Source organism: Lobosporangium transversale, assembly GCF_002105155.1.
Source record: "Lobosporangium transversale strain NRRL 3116 chromosome Unknown BCR41scaffold_33, whole genome shotgun sequence".
In the NCBI taxonomy this organism is placed as follows: Eukaryota; Fungi; Mortierellomycota; class Mortierellomycetes; order Mortierellales; family Mortierellaceae; genus Lobosporangium; species Lobosporangium transversale.
The window spans coordinates 286,123-311,932 of NW_019029011.1; the positions used below are offsets into that span (position 1 = coordinate 286,123).

Sequence of the window (25,810 nt, forward strand, 5' to 3'; positions counted from 1 at the left end):
ATTGTCTCCTCTTATCCTCCTGCAACACACAGTTATTCCTAATTATATTGTGCTGCCATGGCCCAGCACATGGTCCCTCGGCAATCCTGGCGCTGCTCAGTGCCGGTGCGAACCTTTAGTTGCCACTCTACTCCACTAGTCACTCGCCCTTGTTCCCGCACTAGCACTTTTTTATCACAGGCAGCCACAATACCGGTGACCACACCCTCAACTAAAGTACTTTGGACCTCTTCCTGTATTAAAGCACGCCATCATACTCTACCCCCCTCCTATGGTTTAATCCACAGTAGACTTCTCTCCACTTCAGGATCAATCCCCGAACCTCGTCGTAAGTATATTTTTTTCCTTTTTTTTTTTTTTTTTTTTTTTTTGTCTTTTCACTGAGGCCTGGGGATAGAGTGCTAGAATGAATTTGTGTGACTCAACAGTTCATAACAACAACGATGACATTAATAAAACATTATAGCTCTTAGGAAGAACAAAGTTGATGTGCAGATGCTACATCCGGAACTGCACAGTAAAGTATTTCCATTTATTGGTCCCTCCTCGACTGTTAACGCCACTAAATCTGCAAATAATTCAGAAACAGCAGTAGAAAATACTACCGATCCAACTCCCGAAATGATTCAATGTGCTATCACACACTTGAAGAAGCAGAACTTATGGGGCAAGGAGCCCATCCTCGTCCCTGATATAGCTTTCGACCTCCCAGAGTTACGAGGCAAAACTATTGAGGATCATTTCTATAACATTGGGGTTTTTGACTCAGCTACGTATAAGGAAATGGCCCTCCAATTTGCGCAGTCATCTATTCCTCCGTTGCCAAAACAATGGGACATGCGAGCGGGCTGGACTCGCTACGGTGAAGATGGCTCCATCAAACAAGTTGAATACCCAAGGGAAAGAATACTGACGTTCGATGTTGAAACCGTCCCTGGATTGAGCAAATACCCTGTCTTAGCCACTGCCGTCTCTTCTGAGGCGTGGTATGGATGGGTGTCACCTTGGATCATCAACCCTACCCTTAATGATGGTCTTCAAAATGATTGCCATTTAATTTCATTTGGCCCAAATCGAAACATGAAAGGAGAAGAGAAAATATTAGTCGGTCATAATGTCGGATACGATCGAGCACGTGTACTAGAAGAATATTGCATGGAACAGAATGGAATACGGTATCTGGACACGATGAGCCTGCATGTTGCGGTCTCTGGACTCTGCACTCAACAAAGACCCAGCTGGCTCAAGTACAGCAAGGCGATTGAGCGAGACGATGAAGCCTATGTTCACGCATGCAAGGATACAACAGGGAAATATTTTGACGTCAGCTCTGTCAACAGTTTAGCACAGGTTGCCAAGTTCCATTGCGATATTAAAATGGACAAGGCCACCAGAAATATCTTGATGGAAGCAACGGATATAAGTCTTGTCCAAGAGAATTTCCAGGCTCTGATGGAATACTGTGGAAATGATGTGATTGCAACCCATGCAGTCTACCGACAGACTTTGCCCAAATACTTTCAGACTTGTCCTCATCCAGTATCGTTTGCAGGGATATTGCAGATGGGATCATCCTTTCTTACCGTAAATGAAGGGTGGACTGCCTATATAGCGCGATGCAATAAAATGTATAGCGATATGGCGAAGAGTGTCGAATCTAAGCTTTTGATGCTGGCAGAAAAGGCGGTGGAAAACTTTGAGAAGGATCCGGAGCTTTATGCATCAGACCCTTGGTTAAGTCAGCTGGATTGGAACAAACCTCAGCGTGTGTGGTTTGAGGGCAAGCTTCGAGCGAACGGCAAGGGCTATCTCAAAGGACAGGAACCGCGTTGGAAATGTCGAGCAAAGCTATTGACGGACAAACCAGAGTGGTATCGCGCACTTTGGAGCCCTGAAGAACAAAGGGTTAAGCTTTCAACACGTCAAAGGGTAGCACCGCTACTGTTGAAATTGCAGTGGAAAGGCTATCCTTTAGTCCATTCCACATTGCATGGATGGACCTTCCGTGTGCCCATAGATGATCAAGGCTTTGTTACCAAGACTGAAGCACTTGTCTTTCCAGCTGAGAACGAGGCAGGGCATCAATCTAGTATCGATCCTACAAAGTATCGCTATTATCGGGTACCACACAATGGTGGTGAGGGCATGAATGTCGGAAATCCATTGAGTAAGGGTTTCATGTCTTACTTTGAGGACAATGTCCTAGGCTCATATGCAGCTGAAGGCGAATCGTCTGATGATGGAAGTGGACAACTTGCTAAGCAAGCATTAGATATGAATGCCCAGTGCGCTTATTGGGTAAGCTCGCGGGAGCGTATTGAAGATCAATTTGTCGTTTGGGACAAAGGTCAAGGCGGATTGGGTGATAGAATGAGATTACCTGATCGTGGAGAAGGTCTCAAGAATGGTATCATTCTTCCTCAAATTATTACCATGGGTACGGTGACAAGGCGTGCAGTGGAAAAGACCTGGATGACAGCAAGCAATGCAAAGAAAAACCGTATAGGATCAGAGCTCAAGTCAATGGTACAAGCCCCTAAGGGCTACAAGATTGTAGGAGCTGACGTTGATTCAGAAGAGCTTTGGATTTCAAGTTTGATGGGCGATGCACAGCTCAAAATGCATGGTGCGACTGCTCTTGGCTGGATGACTCTGCAAGGAACTAAGTCTGCGGAAACAGACTTACATTCCAAGACAGCACAGATTCTAGGCATTTCTCGTGATCAAGCCAAGGTCTTTAACTACGGTCGTATCTATGGAGCGGGTGTCAAATTTGCAGCTCGACTCATGCAACAGTTCAACACGACCATCGAAGCGGCGGAAGCAAAGCAAAGAGCTATCAATCTGTATGCTGCTACGAAGGGAATTAAGGAGCAGAAAGCAATCGATTATGAATTGGTAACAGATCGTCCTTTCTGGCATGGTGGCTCGGAGAGTTATATGTTCAACAGTTTGGAAAGGACGGCAACCGCAGAAGACCCCAGAACCCCAGCCTTGAGCTGTGGTATCACGGACGCACTGAAGCCTAAGTACACTGAGAGCCAATTCATGACATCGCGCGTCAATTGGGTGGTACAATCTTCAGGCGTGGATTATCTTCATATGTTACTGGTATCGATGAATTATTTGATCCGGAAGTATGATATCAAAGCGCGATTCATGCTCTGTGTACATGATGAAGTTCGTTACATGGTCAAAGAAGAAGATACTGCCAGAGCCACGCTCGCTTTGCAGATTAGTAACCTTTGGACGCGTGCCATGTTTTCTTACAAGTTGGGAATCCATGATCTTCCACAGGTATGAAGATGAGCAAAAAAAAAAAAAAAAAAAAAAACCCTGCGAAATGCGATACCCAACCATTCCATTCTAAACTGATATTCTTGTTTTGATAGTCTGTGGCATTCTTTTCATCTGTAGATGTTGATCATGTGTTCCGCAAAGAAGTCAACATGGATTGTATCACTCCCACTCAACAGATTCCCATTGCGCACGGCCACAGTCTGACGATCGAGGGCGTTTTAGCTCTGACTGATGGGGGGAAGCTTGGCCCTGTTGTGGAAGGATTCAGAGATGCAGGAGAAGATCCAATCCCATCTGAGCTTCGGACAATAGGGAAGCGCCAAAAGGTCCAAGCTTCAAAAGCGATCTATGAGGATTCTAGGAACTCTGTTTCACAGGAACTTAATTTTGGTAAAAGGATGTTTCTTGAAGCACAATCTATGTCTACGCTGTCAGAGATCAAGGAGGCCATCAAGCAAAAAAAGACTCAAGCAGAAACTGCTCTAAAGGCTAAAAGGGAAGCCGAACTGAGGGCAGCATCTGGTACAGGTAACTACGACGAAGGAAGCACAAATGGTCCATTCATTCGCGTATCAAAAACTAAGGCCGCCGCAACTCCAAGGCGGCGAGTATCAACTATCCCTCGATCTGTCCACTTTGGACCTATGGTCTCTGGCTCATGGGGCATAAAAACTGAACAGATACCGCCGACCACATGTGAGGAAGCAACATCAGTAGAAATAATAAATGGATCAACAAAGAGCCCATTCGAACCCAGGGTGTGCAAAGACCACCATTCGAGTCCTGTTGAGCGATCTCATTCAGGTATTGATACACATTCGGGAAAGAAAACAAAAGTATGTGACCTTTTAGACTTTGAGCAGGATGATCAGCCTGCAGATGATTTGCTTCGTCACTTTGCACCGTCTTATGTCTCAAGCACTACAAATGCATACAGAAAGCCGATGAAGCTTCCTATACATGAACGACGTGTGATCATGGAGCGGCAGGCAGCTAAGGATAAGAAGGTTGACACAACAATGGCTGCAAGTTCCCTGTCATCTGAAGGGTTCCTCCAATTTGGAGCGCGTTCCGTCACGAGTATTGTCCCGCCATCTTCTGCAGGGGAGTCAATCTTCCGTACATTTTCTTCTCAAGCTCGACGGAAGTAACTTTCTGCATTTTTTTTTTCCTCTGCATCAATTTTGTTTTTATTATTCTTTTGTGTAAATTCACTTGTACTATTCATGCATTTTTTTATGATTGTTATTTTTACCCATGTGCATCATGTATAGCATGCTTGTCTCTGTAGTAATAAAAAATCTTTTCTTAACATTTTCTAACACGCCTTGATACTCTAATGGATCTTGTCTAATATTCTGTGTGTACATCAATTTTTTTTTTTTTTTTTTTTTAACGTATGTTTGTGGGAGCGAATGCATGATGTTGGATTGCTTCAAAACTTTCCTTCCTCCTTAGCGGCCATGACTGTTCTGTATTTATCCTTGAACATATCCAAATCGACGTAACAGCCTTTCAGATGCCTGCTTCCTTTGGAAGGATCGAAGGCGGTTCTGGCATGCAACACACGGCGATTCGCAAAGACCATGCATTCGCCAGGTCGCATCGTGTGTCGGAATTGCAGATCGGGTTGCTCAATATAACTAGCAAAACGTTTCAGAGCCCTGTAGAAAGTAGCCATTTGCTCAGCAGGCAATTCAAGAGGACCCTGGAAAGGAGGAGAGTAATTGACAGTAAGGGAATCATTCAAAGGATCGACTACAATGGTAGTTCGGTTGTAATGAAGATGATGATCTGCATTACGATAGTGAAAAGTGTTGGGGATCTTTGTGAGGATCTCATAGTCCTCTGGATATTCCTTCTTTAAAAGCTCAACAGCCTTGAAGGAGTCCATGAAGATACTGGTCCCTCCAGGGACACTGTTCTCAAGACTGTGGAGCAATTGAAGGCCTGGTGGGGCTTCCAAGTACCTATGAAAAACGGATGATAGGAGATATATTAGTAATTATAATAATTTTTTTCCTTAAAAAAAAAAAAAAAAAAAAAAAAAAAAAACTCTTTTACTGCTTTCGCTAAAGGCTTTTGTAACTTACAAGAGGTCCATGTGAAGGCCAAGGTTGAGGTTTGTGTAAGCAACATTCTTGGCATTAGGCACGCTTTTGACATCCCAAGTTCTGCCGTAGAATGTATGTCTCAAATGTCCAATTCTTTCTGCTGCAGTTGCAACCTCATCATCCTTAGTGGGCATACCCTTTAGAAAAAACAAACCATAGTCCTGTAGATGTCTTAGTCCCTTGTATAGGCCCTCTGGCGTATTCATGTACTCTTCATAGTTCAACCAAAGGACTTTCTCCTCCATCATTTTCTTGTCCCATAAAATAGGTTTATGATTCATGCGTGTTGTTGCTCGGTGCTCTGTTGGCGTTCCGCCATAGGATCCCAGGATCATATCCCAGGGGTATAGTGATTTATGGCCAGGTTGAGCCTTTGCAGGCTCTTCCCAATCACCTACATCATCCAATCCTTTGGACCATGTCACCTCCAACCCTTCTGGAAGGACTCTATGGGAAGCAGGAGCCATATCCAGGGGGACTTGAGAAGATGCATGCAGCTTTTGACGGGTAGAGGGGTGAATACATTCAGGGCAAGGGCAATTGTCACGAAGCCAAATCGGGTTCAGAGTTGTTGTGAATTGTCGAGGACGATGAAAAGCCGATCCCTGGGGCGGTGTGATGGTGATATTGGAGGTTGAGTTGGCAGTCAAGTCAACCTTGGGCAAGACATCTAAAGAATTAGTGGAGAACGAAGACTCGAACCGGACTGGACTACTGTGAATAGCTCGGATACCATTGAAAGCAACATTATGGGAAAAGACCTTAGAGCAAAAGGAGGAAAAGAGTTTCAAGTAAGGATAAGAGGAAAAAAAAAAAATAAAAAAAAAATAAAAGAAAAGTGAGCAAGCAATGTCATTTATACATACGGCTGATCGGACAGAAGCATTGGAAGTACCAATAGGGATACTGCACATCGCTCTTGCAGCGCGGGTAAGTGAATGTCTCAACATGACGGGACAAAGAATAATGAGGAAAATAAAATGAAAATGAAAATGAAAATGAAAATGAAAATGAAAATGAAAATGAAAATGAAAATGAGAGGTACACGAGACAGTCGGAAAAAGTGTTTGTGCAACCTGTCTCTTGATCAAATTGACTGCATATTTTTATTGCGCTAATTCTTCTATTTTCATTTACTCACACCTACACATATTTATTACTTTTATTCATATTGATACGACTCGGCTACTTGTCTTAACGTCTTGGTCGTTCTCTAACAACCATCTTATTGGGATGTTTCCTTGTCTTGCCTCCTTTGGAAAGAGTTCCCCAGGGACTCCTTGGGTGCTTTCCACCTATTGTTTCGTGATGTTATTCCACCAAATAAACAATCATTTAATATCCCTTAATACAAAGTATTCATTATTTTTCTTTGTTCAACACACTTTAATGAGTCATCGAGTCTCTTACCCTTAGTCTTTCCCTTTCCTCCTCCATGTGGATGGTCGCATGCGTTCTGTGCAACACCACTGTATACAAGAACATTATTAGTAGAGAGCAAAAAGAATAGCTGTCAGTTCAGTTTCGCTTGCATATTCACGAAAACAAAATGGAGTTTTAATAAAAAAAAAAAGTAGATACGCACCGAACAGTAGGACGAATACCCAACCAGCGGCTACGACCAGCCTTTCCGAGACTTTCATGCATGTTTCCAGGGTTAGAGACAACTCCAATAGTGGCACAGACGTCGACAGGAAACTTGCGCACTTCACCGCTGGACAGACGGATAATAGCATGTCCCTTCTCTCCCGTCGACAATAACTGAGCATAGGTTCCGGCTGCACGAGCAACCTGAGCAGGGCCATTGCGTCTCATTCCAATTGCATGAATAATGGTTCCAGTAGGAATGCGGCTCAGAGGTAAGCAATTGCCCTTATCAATGGGCAAGGTTGTTGTAATCCCGTTCTTGGGTTGACTCCACGTTGATTTGTCCAAGAAAGAATAGATAACCGAGCCAGGCTGTAAGTCATGAGGTGCCAAGATGTAAGACTGACGGCCCGTGACCTGATGCTTTAACAAAGCAATCCATGCTGTCCTGCCAGGGTCATATTCCAAACGCTCTACTAGTTGAGGCCCAGGCTCACTGCGGTACCAATCCATGATACGTAGACGACGTTTGTGTCCACCGCCACGATGGCGTACCGTGATACGACCCATGTTGTTTCTGCCTGCAGTCGAGCGTTTTGCGATCGTTAGTGCACGCACAGGCTTTCCCTTCCATAGATGATCGCGAGGCACACGTTTGAGCCAACGACGGCCTGGTGATGATGGTGTATAAGTCTTGAACTGAGGTGTTGACGAAGTGGTAGTGGTACTAGTCACAGCTGTAGCATAGGTACGGTGAGCAGCGGTAGGTGTAGCCTTGGTGAATACAGTTGCTGTGCTCCTGAATGCCCTGAATGTAATGCCGGAAATATGTCCATGAGTGAGTGCAGGCGCAGAGGTAATAATCCTAGCAACACTAGCTACAGAAGCAGTAGGGCGCCATAAGGACCGAGCAATCCCAGTGAGCATGGCGTCTATATTTTTCTTAGTCCTGTTAGCCTAATGGTAAAGAATGAAAAGAGGACAAGCCAAATTAGAGAGCATTCAACACGCAACACGCAATACGGAGAGGACAAAGGGTTTGTTTACTTTCGATCTGAAAGCCACTCTTATTGTCATATTATCACGTGAGCGTAGAAAAAGAATGCCACGTTTGACGCGTAACTGCGATCGCATCAGTTCTTTTAAACTTAGCTTTTCTCTTACACTTTAACATACTGATACAAACACGGGTTTAGAATGACAGAAACTCTCATGGAGGCGCCTCACCGAACTTGGCTAGACGTTCAGCTAGCAGCTCCTAGCAGGAGGCCTTTTGAAAGCTGACTTTGTTTCTGTCTTTAGTCAGGTGCTAAGCTGGTAGCCATCTATGTCATGCACAGTTAACACTTGATGTATCGTTTCTTATGTAGGAATATGAGAACTTTCGATGACATAGAAAAAGAGCTATGTACTGCTTATACATTTCATTTTATAACCCATGCTGTCATCAATCTACTAGAATGGTAAATACATTGTCAACTTCAATGCTAGACCCTTGCAAAAAAAAAAAAAAAAAAAAAAAAAAGAGAAAGAAAAGCTAGCCAGGTGAACTGACTGCCAGAGCCAGAGTCAAAGAGCCCAGATTAACTTCGTGTTCTGTGAAACGCTAGTGGAAGATCAGCATCTGTTTCGGAGAAACCTTTTTTTTTTAACCAATTCCCTCAAGGGTTCAAAAGCATTTTAACAAGAGCTGCACTCAATGAGCATAGTAACTATGGACCAAACTGGAGCCCCAAGTGTCAGAGTATCCAGAGTTAATGCAATTCCATGATCTTAAGTGTCTGGTTACTTCGGCATAATGGTTATAAATCTAAATGCAGAGATATGACCAATCTTTGTCAATAAGGATATTGCTCTCTATGTCCTGCATACGGCTTTGGACCTCGTAAAATACCTGGTTTCGCATAACAATCATCAAAATGACAATGATCGTGATGATTATAGTGATAATGACTACGGCAAGGAAACTGTATTGGAAAGATGATTTAACATTGGCGTTCAACATGTACAACGAATGGTATTGCCTGAATGATCATTGGCCAGCCTTGAAGGCGACGACGAGAGCAAAGTTTAAATGCAGGCCAAAGGATATAGATTACTGTTATACAGTCCTTGCATTCATTTATTTCTTAAATTGCTATTGCCCACTCATGTCTTCCTTTAATGGTAGCACTTAGCGCCAGGCATGTTGTCGGTTATAATTATGGACAAAATCAAAACTAAGGCCATAAGCAATAGATTAGGCACAATTCTTGAAAATTGCGCCAGGCGCCTTAAACTCATCATGCTAACCGTAGGATCTTTCTCAACCGACTCACCTCATTCTTCATCCGAACTAAAATGACCAAAGGGAAAACAGCTGCAGACACACTCTAATAAATATATATAGGCGAGATCTGGGTATGGCTAGTGAGCGAACCTCGGATTTGCTGCGCCAACGTCATTTATTAGATCTATTAATAAAAGCTTCCTCTAGCATACAGTCCCAACTGTAACCGATTCATTAAAATTGTTCCTTTTCCTCAAGCAAACCCATCACTTTCAGGGATATACAATCAGGCGTAAACGCCCATCTATCACCATAGCATCCTGCTCTAACTTTAAGCTGAACGAGATGATCAGAGTTTAGGCTGCAATGTATCTTCTCTAGATACTAAAAGGTTTTCTGTCTAGATGATGGAATGACCTGCAATGTCCATCAGATCCAACAGGTCTGATCAAGGAAAAAGTTCAATAGATTTTACGAGAATCCTCGTATATTATATAAGCACAAGCGGCAATCGTGATAGTGACTTTGAGTGTCTTTTTTCATTGCCGAATAAAGAAAGGTCTGATAGGATGAAGGGGGAAAAATGATTTTATTTAAGAATACAAGTAAAGATCGCCCTCTATACAGCCTAAGACAAGAAGCTGATTCATGGGTAGGACACTAATGCATGAAATGGATGATCGAATAGCCGAACTCTTGAACTTGGACGTATATGCCAGAGACTAGGATTAGCATAGCATCAATACCAGTAATGAATAAGTAAATATGATGAATTTTTTTATATTATTGAGTCTCATAGTTAGGCGCATAAAAATAACGAAACAAACAGACGCTTACATCGTCATTTATCGGCGTAAAAGATATCAAATTGCTATGGTGCATAGTAATAATCTCATCCTTGAAGATCTCCAGTGAAACAATTTCAGATGTACCGCGAATTGATTTGATAAGGCTCAGGGTGTGAACGTTCCATATGCATACCCTATGATCAGCAGGTGCTGAGGTGATCAAGATGTCGTTTGTGTAAAACTTCATCTAGCAAAGAGTAAATCGAAAGTGGTTTAAAAACAACATAAATAAAATAATGATAAATAGACAAATAAAACTGTCGTCATTGTATGATTTATACCTGTGTAATTTCATTGTCTGAAGCTCGCCAATTGCCCACTAATGTCCCTGTCCGTGACTCTAGCAAGGACACTGTGCCATTGGAAAACCCAGTCGCAATCAATGTCTCTGCAGGGCTGATCGTCAATGCTTTGATTGACAGACCCAGTTGGCTCGTTGTACGCCAGTTGTGGAGGTTTAAATGCGTATGACTATCCAGAAAGCTCAAAGAGTTGTCAACATGGCCAGCAACAATACATCGCGAATGGTGGATCGGCGCCATTGTCACCACAGATGCCTTGCCTGTGCTGAACTGATGCATAGTCTTTCCAGTTTCTGGCTCCCAAAGCTATTCATGATCACAGGGAAAATTAAATGCATTTAAGTGGCTCGCCTGTGATAAAAAAAAAAAAAAAAAAAAAAAGTACATCTCCTTACATGAATTTGCCCGTCACAGCTTGCAACAATATCTCCAGTCCCAAATGACCCACCTCCAGTTGTAAAATGGACATCATATACAGCCCCTCGTCGATGCCCATTATAAGTCATCAAACAGCCAGTCGCAGCTTCTGTTAATTCCGGGCTTTCTATCGCCTTATGGATATCCAATGACCACAATTTTACAGTTCGATCCTTTGAACCTGTGGCTAAAATACGCTGATATTCATTGGCGCCAATAACCCTTATTCCAGATGTATGCCCTTCTAGACCTTGAAGCTTCCAGTCATTGAATGCAAATTGCATGGATTTTGCCATCTCTTCCTGGTTTGTAGATAGGAATCGATTCCAGTTACTATTGAAGCATATCCGTTGTAAAGGAAGTATTAAAGGATATTGAGTGATATAATGATGTTAACATGGGCAGCTCTATCTACATTTAAATATATTGGTGAGCAGTGCTTTACCTAAGTTGCTCGAGTCTAGCAGCTGTTTTGGCTTTTCCAGGGGATCCGAAGTTCTGACGAGTTCTCTTTGCGGGGGCTGCGCCGAGAATAGGGGATAGTGATCCTGACGGCAAAATCTCTGCTGGTAACTTTACGGATTCTTGATTATAGAAAAGTACTTCGCTAGCTCTTTCACCTGCTATAGATTCCTTACTTCCAACAGGCAGGCTACTTGCTGGAATGGCGGTTGATGTGTTCACGGACGCCATTGTATTCACAGATGTTGACGTTGAGGCTGACATCAAAGCGGATGCGGCAGAAGCTAAAGGTCCTGCCCCTCCACCCTCTCCGCTCCCACCACTTCCTTGACTTCCACCAGAAGTTACAGATGCTGGCCTAATCTTTGCTGTTTCAAAAAGAGACAGTGCCTTTGACATACCAGCAGATGTAGCTGACCAAAGGTCCTTTGTAGAGAACGGTGCCTTTCTGGCATTTGCTAGGTCCCTTGCCTGTTGGCTCTTTTGTTGCTGCCAGTAGTTAGAAGCAGATGTGGTCACAAATTTCCCCTGAGCAGTGATGCTACCGAGCGAGCGTAGAGGTGAGTTTCCAAATTCCTTAGAAGCCAACCTAGCCGCAATTAGTCTCTCAATGGCATCGCTAGAAATACATCCGAAAAGAATGCCCATGCATTAATCAGTAGAAAGTGATAGGATATTTTTTTCATATATATGTCCTTAATACGGCCATTGGAGCATACCTTGCAGGGATCATGCTTTGCATTGCTTCTTGTCCTACACATGAGCACAACTGTCCATATGCATACATCATCTATAGAAAGCAGTTAGCAGGTAGCAGTCAGTAAAAAAAATAGCATTTTTATCTTCTGCCCTTACAACGAGAAAGCCCATGGTACAACCATGGTTACACACCTGTTCATTTCTTTTTACATCCATAGGAGAAGCTGTTTTTGTGCTCATCTCATCTATTTCGGGCCCAAACCCTGAGAAATACTTTTGCAGTATAGGAGCGATCTAAAGAAATAAATATAGATATATCATAAGATTACAAGCCAAAACTCTTAACTCTTTATATAATTTTTATTACAGTATCTTACGTGTTTTTCCCAGTCAGATCTGCTTAGCGAATAGCTGAGATGCAAGATGAAGTCCATTGTAGTACGGCTGACAGCCAGTCTGGGATTGTCCAGAGAGTTAGATCGACTGGCTCGCTTACTCAGATTTGGCTCGATTAGACGATAGATCAAGTCTGATCCACCATTTCTCAATTCTGTCACAAGCTGGGTATCATACATATGTGGGACAAGCTGATGGATAGCGCCAATGGAATAAGGAATATGAGTCAATTGTCGATCCTTGGATAAAGTGATTCATGCATCATGGTTGATATTAACATAGTCAGATTCCATCACCGTACCGATCCAAGCATCCCAAGGAGGTTTCCTAACGTGTTGCTTGTCCTAGTTGTAAAGTTCATTGAGGCAGAATCGATCAAATGCATAATATGGCTGAACTGCACCAGTGCAAATGTTGATCCGAACTCTTGTGCAATCCCACTAAGGGTCTCTTTTAGCAATGGCAGAAGCAAAGGATCTTTGAATGCCAGCCTTGAGAAAGGTCGCATGACATGCTTAGATGTCAGTATTGGGCCAATGGACCGGCTAGAATATACATTTATAGGATACCCTACAGTTAGCCAATATAAAGAATTGAATGATAGACAATATGCCTTAACTATTCAAGCGCGAGTAACACACCAAATACCAACAAATGCGTCGCTGGCAACCTTGCCTAATTTAGGAATGCTGTCTTGGTTCGAGTTCCTAGCCGGCTCCTCATCTAATACAATGCTGGAGACGCTGGGTGCGCCGATGCCGCCAAGAGGTCGTGATTGCAATGATACAGAGGATTTGGCATCTGATACAGACTCCTGGAGCCCATAGTCCACGATAAGAGAATCTAGATAATATGGGAAGAGCTGCTTTAAGAAGGTGCTAGTCCCAAAGCGCCGCAAGAATTCACTGTAGATGGGGGCACTAAAAACTTGATACGGTAAAATTGGCTTTGAGCTCTGCATGACAAAAAAAAAAAAAAAAAATGCATTAAAGTCTAATCGTACACATCGTCTGTGTATTTTACTTTCCCCCAAGTGAATACCTCGAAGAGTGCAATGATAGGCTTGAGCAAAAACATCTTTGTACGCTTGATTCCAAGCCGCTGTCCTAGTTTCGGTAGGAAATCCAGAGCGTGCACACGCGTCGCTTCATTTGTAAAGAGATAGACAAAGACCGGCAATACAATTTCAAATGTTTCGTCCTCGAAAGTGCATATTCGATCGATACATTTGCTTGCTAACGTCGCTTGAACATCCACTGGGCTTTAAAAAAAAATTAGTTCTCATTGTGCGGTTAAATTTAATGAGGTATACAAACAAATAGGCCCAAGTCAGTTAACTTACCTCACGTTGAACATTGCCAAAAAGTCATAAATCTCGGTGATTAAGGTTGGTATAAACGCCGAGATTGTAGGCGACTGTAGTGAGAGAGCAGGTATTGACTTGCGGAGGATATCTTCAATCTTCGGTCGCGACTTCCAGTCGTTATTAAGCATCGCCGTGATTGTCCCGCTGACCGCAATTGGTATCTATTTAAATAAAAAAAATAAAAAATAAAATAAAATAAAGATACTGTTATCAAAGGAAAGGTATTAACCTAGAAATATTTCTAGTCAGAACAATATCAGTACGTGCAGGTGCTGTTGCATGGGGTATTTGGCTTACGCGCTGTGACTTCGTTAGCTCTGATACTGTGATGCCTGGCTTCAGAGCCATAGCAATACTGTTATTTGGGATATCTTCTGCAAGGTAAATCTGCTTAAAGACCTCACCTAAGCAATAAACATCCCAGCTCTGCATGTACTCAAATGAATCCTTCTCTCGAAGAGTTGAGTCGCCTGTCTCTAATGTAGGTGCATCAGAGAGAATCCGCGCCTTTGCTGCCTCGCTGTTCATAAAATGATATTTTGAACCAAATTGAAAGGTCTTCTCGAAATGATCCAATTCTTCTATAAAAGCTATTTGCCCTAGTTCCTTGGAAAGCTCGATCGGCTCGGATTGAATTAGCTGTACTAGTGCTTCTGGTCTCGTCGAAACTAAAGCAAGATTGGTATCCTGTATAATAACATTCATTGGCGACAAAAGGCCATTGGTTGAAGGTAATGAGCTACTTGGCGCAGAATTACCCAACTCTCGTTCTTGATTACCATTATTGATGGCGACTGTGCCGGGTCTGGACCCGGGTTGCTGGCGTAATGATTTAGATCGTGTTGGTCCAGCTGGGCGAAATAGCAGATCCGATACTTTGTCAACAAATTGTGACCGATCATTCTGAGGCCTATAAAGGCTTCTTCGCTTGATACTCTTCGAGGCCTTCTCCAAGATGGTCTGTTTCTTCGCTTGGGCATTGAAAAAGTCACTAATAGGAATAATTTGCAACTATTGTCGTTAACAATTGATTCTTCTGGTGATATAATCAAATATCTGGGCATTCATGCGATAGGAACAAAATATAAAAAAAAAGAAAAGAAAAGCCTTACGTTTTCGAAAGGGACCAATTACAAACTCGTTGAGGGTGAAGATCGGTGAAAAGCTGAATGATTCCGTGCTTCATGAAAGCGCTCTGCCCAGGACATAATGATAATGCTACATTCTTGGCCTCGATGGCATTCGGGCCAGAGAGTTTATAACCGAACGTTAGATCAATCCATTCGTGCAGGTGCTTTGAAACATAATCACTTTCCAATGCATCCCGATGGATACGAATGAACTCTTCTGGGGTCTTAGCCCATGCTGGTAATGCCATGTCTGGCATGTCGGCATGTATAGATTTAAAAATATTAGGATCTGTATAAAATTCAGGAATACACTCGTCCGGAGTCCATTCATAAAGTCGTCGGATGGAGGATGGGTATTCATTTGCCTCATACTTTGATCGGACAAATTGACAAAGGACAGGGATCGGAATTTGTCTAGCCATGTAGACGTAATAGGTAATATCTGATAGAATATCGGTAATATGGTGCGGTATTGGTCCATCAAAGGTCACATCTAACTGCTCGTCACCTTTGTTGAGCCGAAACTTTGTCTTTGAAAAATCTCTCCAGTTGTGATGAACTTCTGATCCTGTAAAGTCTGTAACCCAAGGGAAAATTGGATGTACATTGGGGTCTCCTTGACGTCGCCCTAAAATGTTAAATAAAAAAAAAGGTCTTATTAGTGACTACACTCTATGATTGTTAAACACCTGCCTACTTTCTTACTGCATCAGGCATATTGGATCCTCACCTGCTGCATGATTGAGGATCATCAGGTATGTAAAGTTAGAAATTTCGCCTTTGACCCACCTCATAACAGTCGATTCCTCATGAATTTCTATTGGGGAAAGTACTTCGGAATCAGTTATGCTTGTCGCTACTGCTGCCAATCCTTATTGTGAATGGCAACTCCTAGGTATCTGAACATTTGACGAACCTTTCGCTATACTCCACTCTATTGATTTTCCTGGATTTAGCTCTTGCTTGTGATGAGACAGATTGTCTCGAGAGTAAGGTACAGAGCATTTGATCCCTGTTAGAGTGATCCATAGGTTTTCATCAATGTAGATGCTGGATGGGTTTAGATTACCGTGAATGATTCCATGACGATGTAGTCCTTTGACAGCTTTTAGGAGTTGAAACACCAAAAATCCTTTTTTGAGTGAGTTATTGAGGTTTCCGGGATTGAAACGTAGGAGATCCTGCAAGGTTGTCAACCCAGTAGCGCCCCCTAATCGATGTGGCGAAAGGCAATAGTGCGCGCGGTCCGACTCTATAATAGCAGTAGCTGCCGCAATGTTGGCTGGCATAGGTTGAGCCTCGCTCAACTGGCTTTTTTTGATGAGAACCAATCTAGGGGTGGACTGACTGTCATCATGAGAAGGATGAACTACTCTGTATCGCAAGGTGGTTGGGTATATGACGTCGAGTACATGTTCGATGAGCTTTTGGTTCTGATTATAAATATTGTGGCACGTGTCGTCGTTGTCCATACCGCTCACATTTGGCGGTCTTCTATTATGATCACTCGCAAAGTCATCACTCTCCAAAATTGGCTGGAACTCTTTGTAGTTTGGAGCGCCATCTGTATCAATAGACTCTTCAGTCTTGAGATCATCGCCCCCATCAGCAGCCAACAGCTCCCGAATATAATCTTCTCCTGTCAAATTCCATTCATTGTTGGTTGGTAATAAGGTTAAAGTGGTGTAGGCTTTTCTAGTGGGCTGCGTCGCTTTTAAGTGTGCGTGTTGTTCGGATGGACCGAACACTCGCGCTCTAGAAACGCATGCAAACGATTAGTCTGTTTCTTTCCTTTTTTTATTACTTGCAGAAGACATGGGGCTACACACCACTATAGCCCAAAAAGCATACTTTGTCCAGTTATCCTGCTGTAAAGGGTTGGTCTTTGATATGACGTTTACAAAGACATTGACTTCTTCCCCTGACTTTGAAGTTCCTGTACTAGGCAAGGGTGATACAGCATTCGTTGTAGAGGTTTCTCTAAAAGGTGTTCTTCCTTCGTACAGACAAGTTGCACTTCCATTGTGCAACTGGTCAAGCCATGATTTTTGTACCTAGAAAGCTCAGGGTAACAAATAGAGATAGCAAAACCGCGAGTGTCAGAGTGAGAGGTTCCATGCTTTTGCATCCTTATCCAAGCCCAACTCACTCACGATCTCTCCATTTCATGTGATTAATGATAGGAGCGAAGTCACTCCTACTGTCGCATAGTTTTTCCATACCACACAGCAGGCTGTATGCCCAAGAGCAGATTCAAGTGGAAAGGAGGGAAAAGCGATCTGTAGATGTAGATCTTGCTGAATCAGCGCAGCTATTTGCTCAGCGTCAAGTTCTGCGCCTAGCATGAGTGTTCGAGTCAGGTAAAAAAGAAAAAAAAGCCTTTGTAGTTAAGATACATTCTACTCATTTCAACTCTTTTTTCTTGTCAAACCTCATGTTCTACTTTTTTTTTTACGCGTGTGCGTGACTGTGGGCCTACCTCTTCTCTTTTCAACACATTGCTACGAACAGACGGCTTAACAATTGCTCCTTAGCCATGAATGCTCTTGTCAATTACACCAGCGATTCAGATCCGGAGTTCGAACAGGAGGATGTGTCGCATGCCACAACAACTAAACGCTCTATCAGTCAACGACCGAACTTAACCAACAATACTAATAACAACTGCACTATTGATGGTGCTGAAGACGATGGTGACGAAAACTATGTCGCCGCTGCCTTGAAGGACATCCGAAACCTTGCAACCATAGCACCTGCTCCACCTTCAAATCACATTATGCAGTGTACGAGTCCATCGCCTATGCAAGATAATGAGAATGAAGGCCTAGCATCAGAAGATCTAGAAGTCATGGCATTCTTAAAGACTATTGAAGATATTCCATATCCCTCCGACGAACAAGATGCTGTATTGCTACCACCCCCACCCCCACCACCCTCAATAGCGCCTACAACTGTAACCCCTCCTCCCCCTCCTCCCCCTCCTCCCCCTCCTTTTTCTTTACTGGAAGCGTCATTGGACGTACAACCTGGTGATGATAAGAGCAAAAAGGCATTGGAAACAACCCTACAGGATATCCATACAATCCAAAATCGACTTTATTATATCTCACTTCTACCATCATCCACTGTGGATCAAAAAGATTTGGATAGGAGGCTACTTGAGTTTGCTACCAGAGTCAAAGATTGGGAGAAGGGTGGTCTATATGAATCATATTTTGTTGGCAAAGAAAGAGCGGAAGCCATGGCTAACAATACCAATTTTTATCTTTCCGAGGCGGAGAAATCGACATTACCTCCTTTTGGGGGTGTTATGGGGACCATGATCAAACATATGTACGATCTTGAGAATATAGTAGCGCCGCCTGGCTGGATAGCAGTATGGGATGCAGATGATGAAGCGTATGGATTTCAGCACTTACGAACGGTACGCAACGTGCCACTTAGTTCATTTTAATTAATAAGGCATGAAACGCTGACATGATGCACGGAACTTATTGTCCGCTGATGGTTTCTAGGGCACCTATTCCTCTGTTTATCCCTCTCAGGAATTAATTCAGCATCTAAACCCACCATTTCGTCCCTCAGGGTCACCTGTCTCGTCCAGAAACAGTAGGCCACACTTTGTGTCACAACCAGTCAGCTACATCGAGAGTCCATCACCTAGCCTGATACAAGGACATACCAATCAGGCAACATCGCCAAACTCAACAATATCTTCTGTATTTACGTCTGAGAGCATAGGTTCATCCTCCGCCTTGACAGCTGGCACACCTAAATTAACATCTACATCTTTATCAGCCACATCTACGAAAACTAAGAAGCGGAAAGCTGAAACCTTTGCGGTTGAATCTACTGCAGAGACCAATGTCTCTTCGGATCAAAATATTCATCCGTCACGTAGAACCATTTTTACAAACCGACCTGGATTGACGTCCAGCTCTTCCACCTTGTTCGGGACTGGAGGCTCTTCTTCAAAGACGACGATGCCCAAGAAGCTAGCGAATCTACTACAAAAGTGGAGTGAGAAGGAACTGGAACATAGTGATGAGGACAGCAATGACGATAATGACCATGCTGATGATGGACCGGAGAGTGCAATGACAGGGGCAAACAGCCAAAGCCTTGGAAGTGACTGGCGGGACCGTCGGCTGCATTCCCGATAGATTTTTTTTTTATAAAAAAAAAAAAAAAAAAAAAAAAAATTAGTCCTATAAGATCTTCTACGCATTGCACTGTCTTCCTTCCTATCCCGATAAGGATCAAAAACCATCTTTACTGTTACATTTATCTCTTACACCTACACCTTAGAGGCCATGCACGGATATGGATATTAGTGCTTAGCTCCTTAGTCACATAAGGACATCCACGTTGTTCAGTGTACATACAGAAGTTTTTCCCCACTATTGCCTCTTTCCAAATAGAGTATTCCTATCCAAACCCCGCTCTTCGGCAACGCACGGAACAGCAAAGATGTATGCTTGTTGTGAGCAAAAGCTAAAATATGTAAGGGGCAAGAGCACCAACCATCTGCAAGCAAGCTTGTAATTAGGAACGAGTAAAAAACATTTTTATGATACCATTAACTTTTTCTATGTGTCTTTTTATTGTATGCTGTCTTATGAGGTCTAAAGATATGGATGGAGCTGATGAGAAATGATGGGAGAGAAAAACCAAAACAAAGGACGCTTATCCGGAACCACCAGAGTAGGCCTTGCCGAAGAAGATGATCTGAAGTTGATCATAGCCAGACAAAACACCAGCACCGGCGATGGCACGGAGGACGTTAGCACCAGCACCCTTGAAGAGGGATTTGTAGCCCTCCTTGGTGACGATCTGCTTGAAGGCATCAAATGAAGAGCTGTACTTGACGGCCTCACCAGAGGTCATCATCATTCTTCTACGGACAGTATCGACAGGGTAGGAAGCAAGACCAGCCAAGTTTGTAACACCGAATCCGAGAATGAAAGAGGCAATGAACGAGCCCTGGAGTGAAGAAGGCATCAAAGGCTTAACGGAATCGTAAAGACCGAAGTACCTATTATTAATTTTTGTGTTTGTGAACAAGATTGTTAACACGTATACACGTATAATAAACATAACTATCAAGCTTTCCATTGATAGTTTTTTTTTGCCATTAGAGCTAAACAAAAATAAACAAAAAAAGCAGACAGATTAACTTACAAACCACGGTAGATGATAATACCGAAAGCGGAGAGAGGGAAACCGCGGTAAAGACCAGCAACACCGTCAGTGGCGATGGTCTTCTTATAAACATCAATGAGACCGTTAAACTGGCGAGCACCACCGTTCTTGCCCTTGGCATCATTGGCAAGACGAGTACGAGCATAGTCCAAGGAGTAGACAAAGAGAAGGGAGCAAGCACCAGCAGCACCACCAGAAGCGATGTTACCAGCGAACCACTTGGCATAACCATCCTTTTCCTTCTTGAAGTTGAACATGGCCTTGAAGTAATCCTTGAAGGCAAAGTTCAAAGCCTGGGTGGGAAAGTAACGGATGACGTTGGCAGTGTTGCCTCTCCAAAGAGGCGAGATGCCTTCATCAGCAACAACACGACGGAAGCAATCAGCGATACCCTTATAGGGGTGAGAGAGACGACCAGACTTGAGCATTTCGTCCTGGTTCTGGAGAAGTAGTTTAATACGCTCAATAGGGGCAGCCGCGGTCTTGGAGACAGCAGCAGAGACACCTCCCTATGATTTGTTACAAAATGAAATAAGTGTAAAATGAAGTAATTTAGGGGCTACTTCATATTTTGATGTATTCCAGTTGACCGAGCTCTCGTAAAATAATTCAGTCGAACCGCGCCATGACAAGTCGAGTCGAGTCAAAGTCGAGGTACAACAAGAGTCAAAACAATCGGGTCGTAAGACACAGTTTGTTTTGACACAGATTCATCTGATTTTGTAATAGTTTATTGCTAGATTTTCCGGAAACATTGGAAGAGAAGTGGAAGCGAATGGGCATGTTGGTTATGAAAAGATAGACTTACCATGAGGAAATCAGCAGCGAAGGCCTTGGCATCCTTCTTTGGCTTCTGAGGAACAACAGACATGATGAGAGTGGAGAGTTAATAGAGTGGAGAGTTAATAGAGTGGAGAGGAGAGAAGTGGAACGGAAGCGGATGAGGAGTAAAGGAGAAAGGAAAAAAAGAAAAAAAAGAGAAACTACCATTTTATATAGCCCATCCAACCAGCCTATCGGAAGCACAAAATGTGCACAAAGCGTCTCTTTCCGATGGCCCTTGATTTGGTTGTCCCAATTAAAATACTTTTCATTTGATTGGGCACTTGAACCAAAAATGCCTGAGCTAACTCTCACTTCATTTAATCTCCACCCCATTTTCGAGACATTCAGGGCATGCATGTGTCTGTCTTTCAGTATATTTGGCTTTAATCTCACCTGTTTTTTTTTTCCTACGTTGTTGTCTTGACTGTATAGTCCATGCGTATATCTTTCTTTTATGTTTGAATATGAAAGGAACAAAGTCTGAGCTACTTAATAACCAAATCCACTTACAACTTTTCATATGACAATCACAACTCGAACCTTTTTGATCATTCGATCGCATCCACTCCTTCTTGCTTTTCATATTTTTAAAGAAAAAACCCCGCTTAGAAGGATCATTATTACAAAGCTAATTTTATGGACGGAGCCAGTACATCTACGGACTCTCTTGGGACTGCACTCAAAGACTCAGCATCGCTCACACCATTACTAATCCCTAAGGAAGGTCCAAGACCTACAATCCGTGCTTTGAACATTGTAAACGTCTCTGCCCATGTACTTGTCTGCGATCGAACACCATGACCCATCATATAGTTGTCTATACTACGACTTGAGGGCGAGGATAGTCGTTCGTCTGCCGATAATGTTCCGGATCCGGAAGATGTGGCATCGCCGCTGTTGCTTCTTAACCACCGTCCATCTAGACTTAATGCCGATATACTCAAGGGTCTGCTCTTTTTTGGGCTTGACGACACAGGTATGTACAGTGGGGAGCGATGATCTGTCCCCTCAAGGTTATGGTCGAGCCGATCACTATTCTGGATACCATCAATCATCTGCGCCTTACAATCCCGTGCGTTCATATTCTCATAAGTTGAAATGCTGTGTTTCTGTAGCTTGGACGAACTACGCGAACCCCACAATCGAAGGTCCATGCTCTGTCGATGGGACCCATTCTCTCTGGTATCAACTGTTGGGCTTGTGTGTTTCCTGATAGTATGCTTAATGCGATGATCACGAATAACTGTCGCAAGATGCAAAATAGGTTGAATATCCACTGAAGGGTAATTCTATGGTGTCAAACGGAACATGAACACTATTAGATACATATCAATGGCACTAATACATGCACTCTTCAAACAATCGAATAATAACAACCGCATTTAGAAAAAAAATAAGTAATTTTACCTGAAGTAATTTGACATTGTCTGCAAAGTCGCCTTGTACGAGATCCTCATGAAGGTGGCTGAAAAACAAGAAGAAAATCAGTCTTGCGCTGAGCTCAACCTGCTATTCATTTATAAGACTGAAGCATTTCTATAATCTGCTTACCACACCATGGCGCATCCAAAATCTAGTAAAAAGTCGTAATCTTTCTCTATACCCCCAGTGTCTGCAAGGATCGAGTCCCATATCCGCCAAACATCTGGCATTTCAAACTCTTGAGTACACAAAACCGTTAACCACCGGAAGCTGTAGTACTCAGGCGCAATTCCTTTGTCCTCAAGGTTCTGCCACAGTTGTTCATTAAACTGTCTCAAGCGAAAGTTCATTCTCGCTATTGTTGATCCGATGCCACTTGTTCGATCCCGATCAAGGGATCTTACAAAGTGGTCGCGGAAGTGCGCCATCAACAAGTGAAATAACCAGAATGACTCGGCTTCCGCATGTGCTATTAATAGTTCAAAATGTGGTGATATTAGTAATAGGACCTTTTTTTTTTTTTTTTTTTATGGAGGCCTTCTAACATACACTCATGGAAAGATAGCCGCCAACTTACCACGGCTCACCTCGTCAACATCATTGGCCAAGAGATAGTAGAGTGGTCCGAGAATTTCATTCATGCCTTGAACGTACCCGACTCCTGGATTTAGTTTTGCATAAATAAACAAGATGCGCTCTATAGCTTCCCAATGCAAATCCTGCGGAAGTTCATCGTCTATGCTATCGTCACTCTCAGTCCCCGATGAGACTTTAGAGGAAAAAGAAGACGAGCAAGAAGAGGATGGTGACCTTGAATCACTTCTTTGATTTTTAGTCTTCTCACCCGATATTTTTTTCGCCCAACTCTCCTTAGATCTGGAAGTCCGTAAACTATGTGGCTGATGCTGTCGAAAACCAAAGTCTTGGTTCAGATGTGCAACTCGTTTAAAAAGCGATCGGCGAGTGGGAATGGGTGAGAAAAGATAATCAGGCACTGCAGACGACTTATTATCGTTATCGTCCTCATCTTTTTCAGCCGCCGTTGCCATACCCCTGAGCCGTGAAGGAACCGACGAGCAGCAGTAACTATCATTATTGGAGGTCTTATATCTATTGAGGAGAGCATGAGGAAGTGTCTCTATCCCACCGTTGATGGGTGACGAAAGGGCTATATTCTGCCGTCGATCCATATTCCCAATCTCATTGGTTTTCCTGCCAGCTATTGGGGACATCACAGTAACAGTTTGACGGCGCTTGAGTGTTGGGGTCAGTGTGCGTGTTACAGGTGCAAATTCGAGATCCATGCTTGGCTCATCCTGGAGTCTTTGCCTATGTGTAAACCCAGGACCAGGTAGTGACCCTGCTGATATCATTTGGTTGGTTGTCGTTGCCCACGATAAAGCATCTAAATTAATGCTAGAGCCGACTTTGACAGTAGCCTTTCTTTCCTTAGGTTTACGGATTTTTGGTGCAATACTCAAGGGGCAGAGTGGCGAGTAAGGTATAGGCAGCTGAAAGAAAGCAAAATCCGGCAGTGTCCTCCGTACATCCTTGTCAATTTGTTCCAGTGTCTTATTGTCCTGTAAAAACAACGACCATTCTGAATCGTCATTGTGATTTGCAAGCTATTGTGTGAGCAACAGGTTGTTTTAAATATGGATCCTCGGCAACTTGGTAAATAAGCATGCGTTAAAAAGCTATATGAAGATTATATAAAATATACCTCTTCAACACTCCAGCCTTCGGGTGGCTCATGTATTTCAGGTTCGACGATCAGGTCTTTGACAAAGCTCTACAGTATTAGAGTAATGGAGTAATTGAACATTCACATATTCTATGGTCAGGCTTCAATATTTGGTAGGCATAGCCAACAGAACCTAAAAATAGTCCAAAGTATTGTCTCGTTACATACATAGTACAGTCGTCTCTGTTCCATCAATGCTTTGTTCCATCGTGACTTGTCTAAGGGTAAATATCCAAGTAGAATCTAATAAATCATCGAAAGGGAAAATTTTCAGTGATATGTCCTCCTGCACTCTGTAGACGATGGATCAATTGATGTGTCTGTCCGTCAGTGTCACACCTTCCAGCAAATCTGGCGAAGACCTGGCTTGTCCGGAATACCTGTATGGTTTTATTAAGTTTTTTGTTGTTGTTGTTGAGGATAGGTTATAAACTTGCGATCGATCAAGAGTTTTTGCTTTTGTGGGTATAAATCTACGGTGAATTAAATCCAGAGCCATGAACAAAAGTTATAGATCCTACCGCTGAAGCACAGCTCCTTGAACTCTTGACGGTTAATGACCTGACCGTCATCTGGCGCAAGGTATTTCTCAAATTGAGCGATACTAGGTGACGCCGACAAAGTCGAACCAGAGCAACCATTAGCTTTGATCATCTAATGGACTATAGTGTGTGTTGTGCAGGCAGACCTACCGTGCAATATATGTTTCCATGTTAATGGCGAAGTAAGATGAAATGAAATCAGTCAAATGAGTGGAATGAGTGGAATGGAAGAGGAGGCAGAAAGTAGAACGTGTGAACAAGAGTAGTAAACCGAATGTTTAGGAACGGAAGAAGGAAGACGTGCGTCTTTTTTTTTACAAACATCTTGTTTGTTCTTTGTCAGTTCCCATGTGTTCTCCTTGCTGTCTCCTGAAGAAGAGCAGGAGCAGCATATCTGGATCATATTTGTGTAGAAATATGTAGCCCAATTGAATCGTTTTCCCGACTGAGTGTCGCAAAGGACAAGCAAAACAAAGAGCATTTTCATTCTATTCTGACAGTGTGATCTATTTCTGCATGCAACAAATGACCCCTTTTCCGCTGGGAATAAAACATTCATGCTCTTAGTTGTTGGCCCTTGCTGCTTTGCTTGATCTACTTGCACATCGCTAGAGCATATGGAGGAAAGATGGAAGAGTGGAAGAAAAAGATGCAAAGCGGTGTTTTTATTGATAATTTCCAAACCAATGAATTCATGTCCTTCTCGCTTAATGTCCACACATGTCCACACACGCGAATTCCCACAAATAGGATACGTAAGGAAACATGTCAACCTGGAAGTACAAAGTGCTTGCTTTTCTACATTCGCAAATTTAATCCTGGTAAAATGTTTCACCAGTTTTACGTTCAGGTACACTTGAGGCCAATGCGCGTAACGCGCTTTGTCAGATTCCCATCTCTCATTACTCATTTCATTTCTTCATTTCAACATCACATATTACTAAAAAGGATATATTAGCATCCAAATTAAAAAGTGTAAGTATGCCACCACCAATGAACTATCCTTGATCCTGGTCCGATAACGTCCACTAAAATTATAAAACCACAGCCGCCCAGTACAGAACGTATTTGAGGTCCCGATTGACACACCTGTTTTTTTTTTAACGCACATTCTAATATTCAAACGGATAAATGTCAATAATGATATCTGTTTTAATATTTTTATTAAACGATAATGTTGATAAG

At 42.8% G+C, this 25,810-nt stretch overlaps 9 protein-coding genes across 9 annotated transcripts; 2 read left to right on the plus strand and 7 right to left on the minus strand.

Moving 5' to 3' along the window:
* The first annotated feature begins 14 nt into the window (after window positions 1-14).
* On the plus strand, window positions 15-4,579 carry BCR41DRAFT_325429 (DNA polymerase family A-domain-containing protein). Its single transcript, XM_022021581.1, has 3 exons — window positions 15-328; window positions 467-3,297; window positions 3,393-4,579. Exons 1-3 carry the CDS (start codon window positions 58-60, stop codon window positions 4,449-4,451), a joined length of 4,161 nt encoding a protein of 1,386 aa, XP_021878985.1. The 5' UTR covers window positions 15-57; the 3' UTR covers window positions 4,452-4,579.
* A 118-nt stretch (window positions 4,580-4,697) lies between these two features.
* Window positions 4,698-6,412, minus strand: BCR41DRAFT_358350 (hypothetical protein). Its single transcript, XM_022025031.1, has 3 exons — window positions 6,281-6,412; window positions 5,394-6,175; window positions 4,698-5,270 (listed from the first exon to the last, which is right to left on the minus strand). The coding sequence occupies exons 1-3, from the start codon at window positions 6,362-6,364 to the stop codon at window positions 4,736-4,738; spliced, it is 1,401 nt and encodes a 466-aa protein (XP_021878986.1). The 5' UTR covers window positions 6,365-6,412; the 3' UTR covers window positions 4,698-4,735.
* A 90-nt stretch (window positions 6,413-6,502) lies between these two features.
* Window positions 6,503-8,018, minus strand: BCR41DRAFT_358352 (translation protein SH3-like domain-containing protein). Its single transcript, XM_022025032.1, has 3 exons — window positions 7,000-8,018; window positions 6,825-6,883; window positions 6,503-6,709 (listed from the first exon to the last, which is right to left on the minus strand). Exons 1-3 carry the CDS (start codon window positions 7,926-7,928, stop codon window positions 6,609-6,611), a joined length of 1,089 nt encoding a protein of 362 aa, XP_021878987.1. The 5' UTR covers window positions 7,929-8,018; the 3' UTR covers window positions 6,503-6,608.
* A 1,845-nt stretch (window positions 8,019-9,863) lies between these two features.
* BCR41DRAFT_309258 (WD40-repeat-containing domain protein) lies at window positions 9,864-11,169 on the minus strand (the record flags this gene model as incomplete). Its single annotated transcript, XM_022020946.1, has 4 exons — window positions 9,864-9,992; window positions 10,108-10,305; window positions 10,400-10,726; window positions 10,816-11,169. Coding segments are annotated over 4 exons (1,008 nt in total), but the record flags the coding sequence as incomplete, so codon positions are not given.
* A 1,170-nt stretch (window positions 11,170-12,339) lies between these two features.
* Window positions 12,340-16,179, minus strand: BCR41DRAFT_309357 (hypothetical protein; the record flags this gene model as incomplete). Its single annotated transcript, XM_022020950.1, has 11 exons — window positions 12,340-12,585; window positions 12,696-12,939; window positions 13,036-13,064; window positions 13,182-13,340; window positions 13,568-13,655; window positions 13,737-13,921; window positions 14,178-14,682; window positions 14,873-15,518; window positions 15,621-15,707; window positions 15,751-15,781; window positions 15,889-16,179. The coding sequence occupies 11 exons, from the start codon at window positions 16,177-16,179 to the stop codon at window positions 12,340-12,342; spliced, it is 2,511 nt and encodes an 836-aa protein (XP_021878989.1).
* Window positions 16,180-17,287: 1,108 nt separating this feature from the next.
* On the plus strand, window positions 17,288-18,609 carry BCR41DRAFT_135308 (hypothetical protein). The gene is made up of 2 exons (XM_022019509.1): window positions 17,288-18,289; window positions 18,406-18,609. Exons 1-2 carry the CDS (start codon window positions 17,427-17,429, stop codon window positions 18,440-18,442), a joined length of 900 nt encoding a protein of 299 aa, XP_021878990.1. The 5' UTR covers window positions 17,288-17,426; the 3' UTR covers window positions 18,443-18,609.
* BCR41DRAFT_135479 (hypothetical protein) lies at window positions 18,479-19,424 on the minus strand. Its single transcript, XM_022019510.1, has 3 exons — window positions 19,192-19,424; window positions 18,812-19,038; window positions 18,479-18,661 (listed from the first exon to the last, which is right to left on the minus strand). Exons 1-3 carry the CDS (start codon window positions 19,271-19,273, stop codon window positions 18,614-18,616), a joined length of 357 nt encoding a protein of 118 aa, XP_021878991.1. The 5' UTR covers window positions 19,274-19,424; the 3' UTR covers window positions 18,479-18,613.
* Window positions 19,425-19,438: 14 nt separating this feature from the next.
* On the minus strand, window positions 19,439-20,963 carry BCR41DRAFT_388237 (mitochondrial carrier domain-containing protein; the record flags this gene model as incomplete). Its single annotated transcript, XM_022027980.1, has 3 exons — window positions 19,439-19,925; window positions 20,072-20,601; window positions 20,901-20,963. The coding sequence occupies 3 exons, from the start codon at window positions 20,961-20,963 to the stop codon at window positions 19,577-19,579; spliced, it is 942 nt and encodes a 313-aa protein (XP_021878992.1). The 3' UTR covers window positions 19,439-19,576.
* A 449-nt stretch (window positions 20,964-21,412) lies between these two features.
* On the minus strand, window positions 21,413-25,185 carry BCR41DRAFT_424068 (rab-GTPase-TBC domain-domain-containing protein). The gene is made up of 8 exons (XM_022030367.1): window positions 24,605-25,185; window positions 24,423-24,463; window positions 24,252-24,326; window positions 24,063-24,131; window positions 22,917-23,964; window positions 22,469-22,808; window positions 22,325-22,382; window positions 21,413-22,206 (listed from the first exon to the last, which is right to left on the minus strand). The coding sequence occupies exons 1-8, from the start codon at window positions 24,735-24,737 to the stop codon at window positions 21,538-21,540; spliced, it is 2,433 nt and encodes an 810-aa protein (XP_021878993.1). The 5' UTR covers window positions 24,738-25,185; the 3' UTR covers window positions 21,413-21,537.
* Window positions 25,186-25,810: the final 625 nt, after the last annotated feature.

Excerpts from the sequence above, each read along its gene's own strand:
- BCR41DRAFT_135479 (XM_022019510.1), bottom strand. The coding sequence starts at position 19,273 with ATGTACACTGAACAACGTGGATGTCCTTATGTGACTAAGGAGCTAAGC. Across the intron at positions 19,039-19,191 it reads CCGTGCATGGCCTCTAAGGT|CCGACGGTCCCGCCAGTCAC; the intron begins GTAGGTGTAAGA and ends TCGGGAATGCAG. Across the intron at positions 18,662-18,811 it reads AGAGCTGGACGTCAATCCAG|GTGTGCCAGCTGTCAAGGCG; the intron begins GTCGGTTTGTAA and ends ATGTTAATTTAG.
- BCR41DRAFT_358352 (XM_022025032.1), bottom strand. The coding sequence starts at position 7,928 with ATGCTCACTGGGATTGCTCGGTCCTTATGGCGCCCTACTGCTTCTGTA. Across the intron at positions 6,884-6,999 it reads GGTATTCGTCCTACTGTTCG|TGGTGTTGCACAGAACGCAT; the intron begins GTGCGTATCTAC and ends TCTTGTATACAG. Across the intron at positions 6,710-6,824 it reads AGGAAAGGGAAAGACTAAGG|GTGGAAAGCACCCAAGGAGT; the intron begins GTAAGAGACTCG and ends ACGAAACAATAG.
- BCR41DRAFT_358350 (XM_022025031.1), bottom strand. The coding sequence starts at position 6,364 with ATGTTGAGACATTCACTTACCCGCGCTGCAAGAGCGATGTGCAGTATC. Across the intron at positions 6,176-6,280 it reads ATGCTTCTGTCCGATCAGCC|GTCTTTTCCCATAATGTTGC; the intron begins GTATGTATAAAT and ends TTTTGCTCTAAG. Across the intron at positions 5,271-5,393 it reads GGCCTTCACATGGACCTCTT|GTACTTGGAAGCCCCACCAG; the intron begins GTAAGTTACAAA and ends CGTTTTTCATAG.
- BCR41DRAFT_424068 (XM_022030367.1), bottom strand. The coding sequence starts at position 24,737 with ATGATCAAAGCTAATGGTTGCTCTGGTTCGACTTTGTCGGCGTCACCT. Across the intron at positions 24,464-24,604 it reads CAAGGAGCTGTGCTTCAGCG|GTATTCCGGACAAGCCAGGT; the intron begins GTAGGATCTATA and ends AAAACCATACAG. Across the intron at positions 23,965-24,062 it reads AAGGCTGGAGTGTTGAAGAG|CTTGCAAATCACAATGACGA; the intron begins GTATATTTTATA and ends CTCACACAATAG.
- BCR41DRAFT_135308 (XM_022019509.1), top strand. The coding sequence starts at position 17,427 with ATGAATGCTCTTGTCAATTACACCAGCGATTCAGATCCGGAGTTCGAA. Across the intron at positions 18,290-18,405 it reads TGGGATGCAGATGATGAAGC|GGCACCTATTCCTCTGTTTA; the intron begins GTATGGATTTCA and ends GATGGTTTCTAG.
- BCR41DRAFT_325429 (XM_022021581.1), top strand. The coding sequence starts at position 58 with ATGGCCCAGCACATGGTCCCTCGGCAATCCTGGCGCTGCTCAGTGCCG. Across the intron at positions 329-466 it reads ATCAATCCCCGAACCTCGTC|CTCTTAGGAAGAACAAAGTT; the intron begins GTAAGTATATTT and ends AAAACATTATAG. Across the intron at positions 3,298-3,392 it reads GAATCCATGATCTTCCACAG|TCTGTGGCATTCTTTTCATC; the intron begins GTATGAAGATGA and ends TTGTTTTGATAG.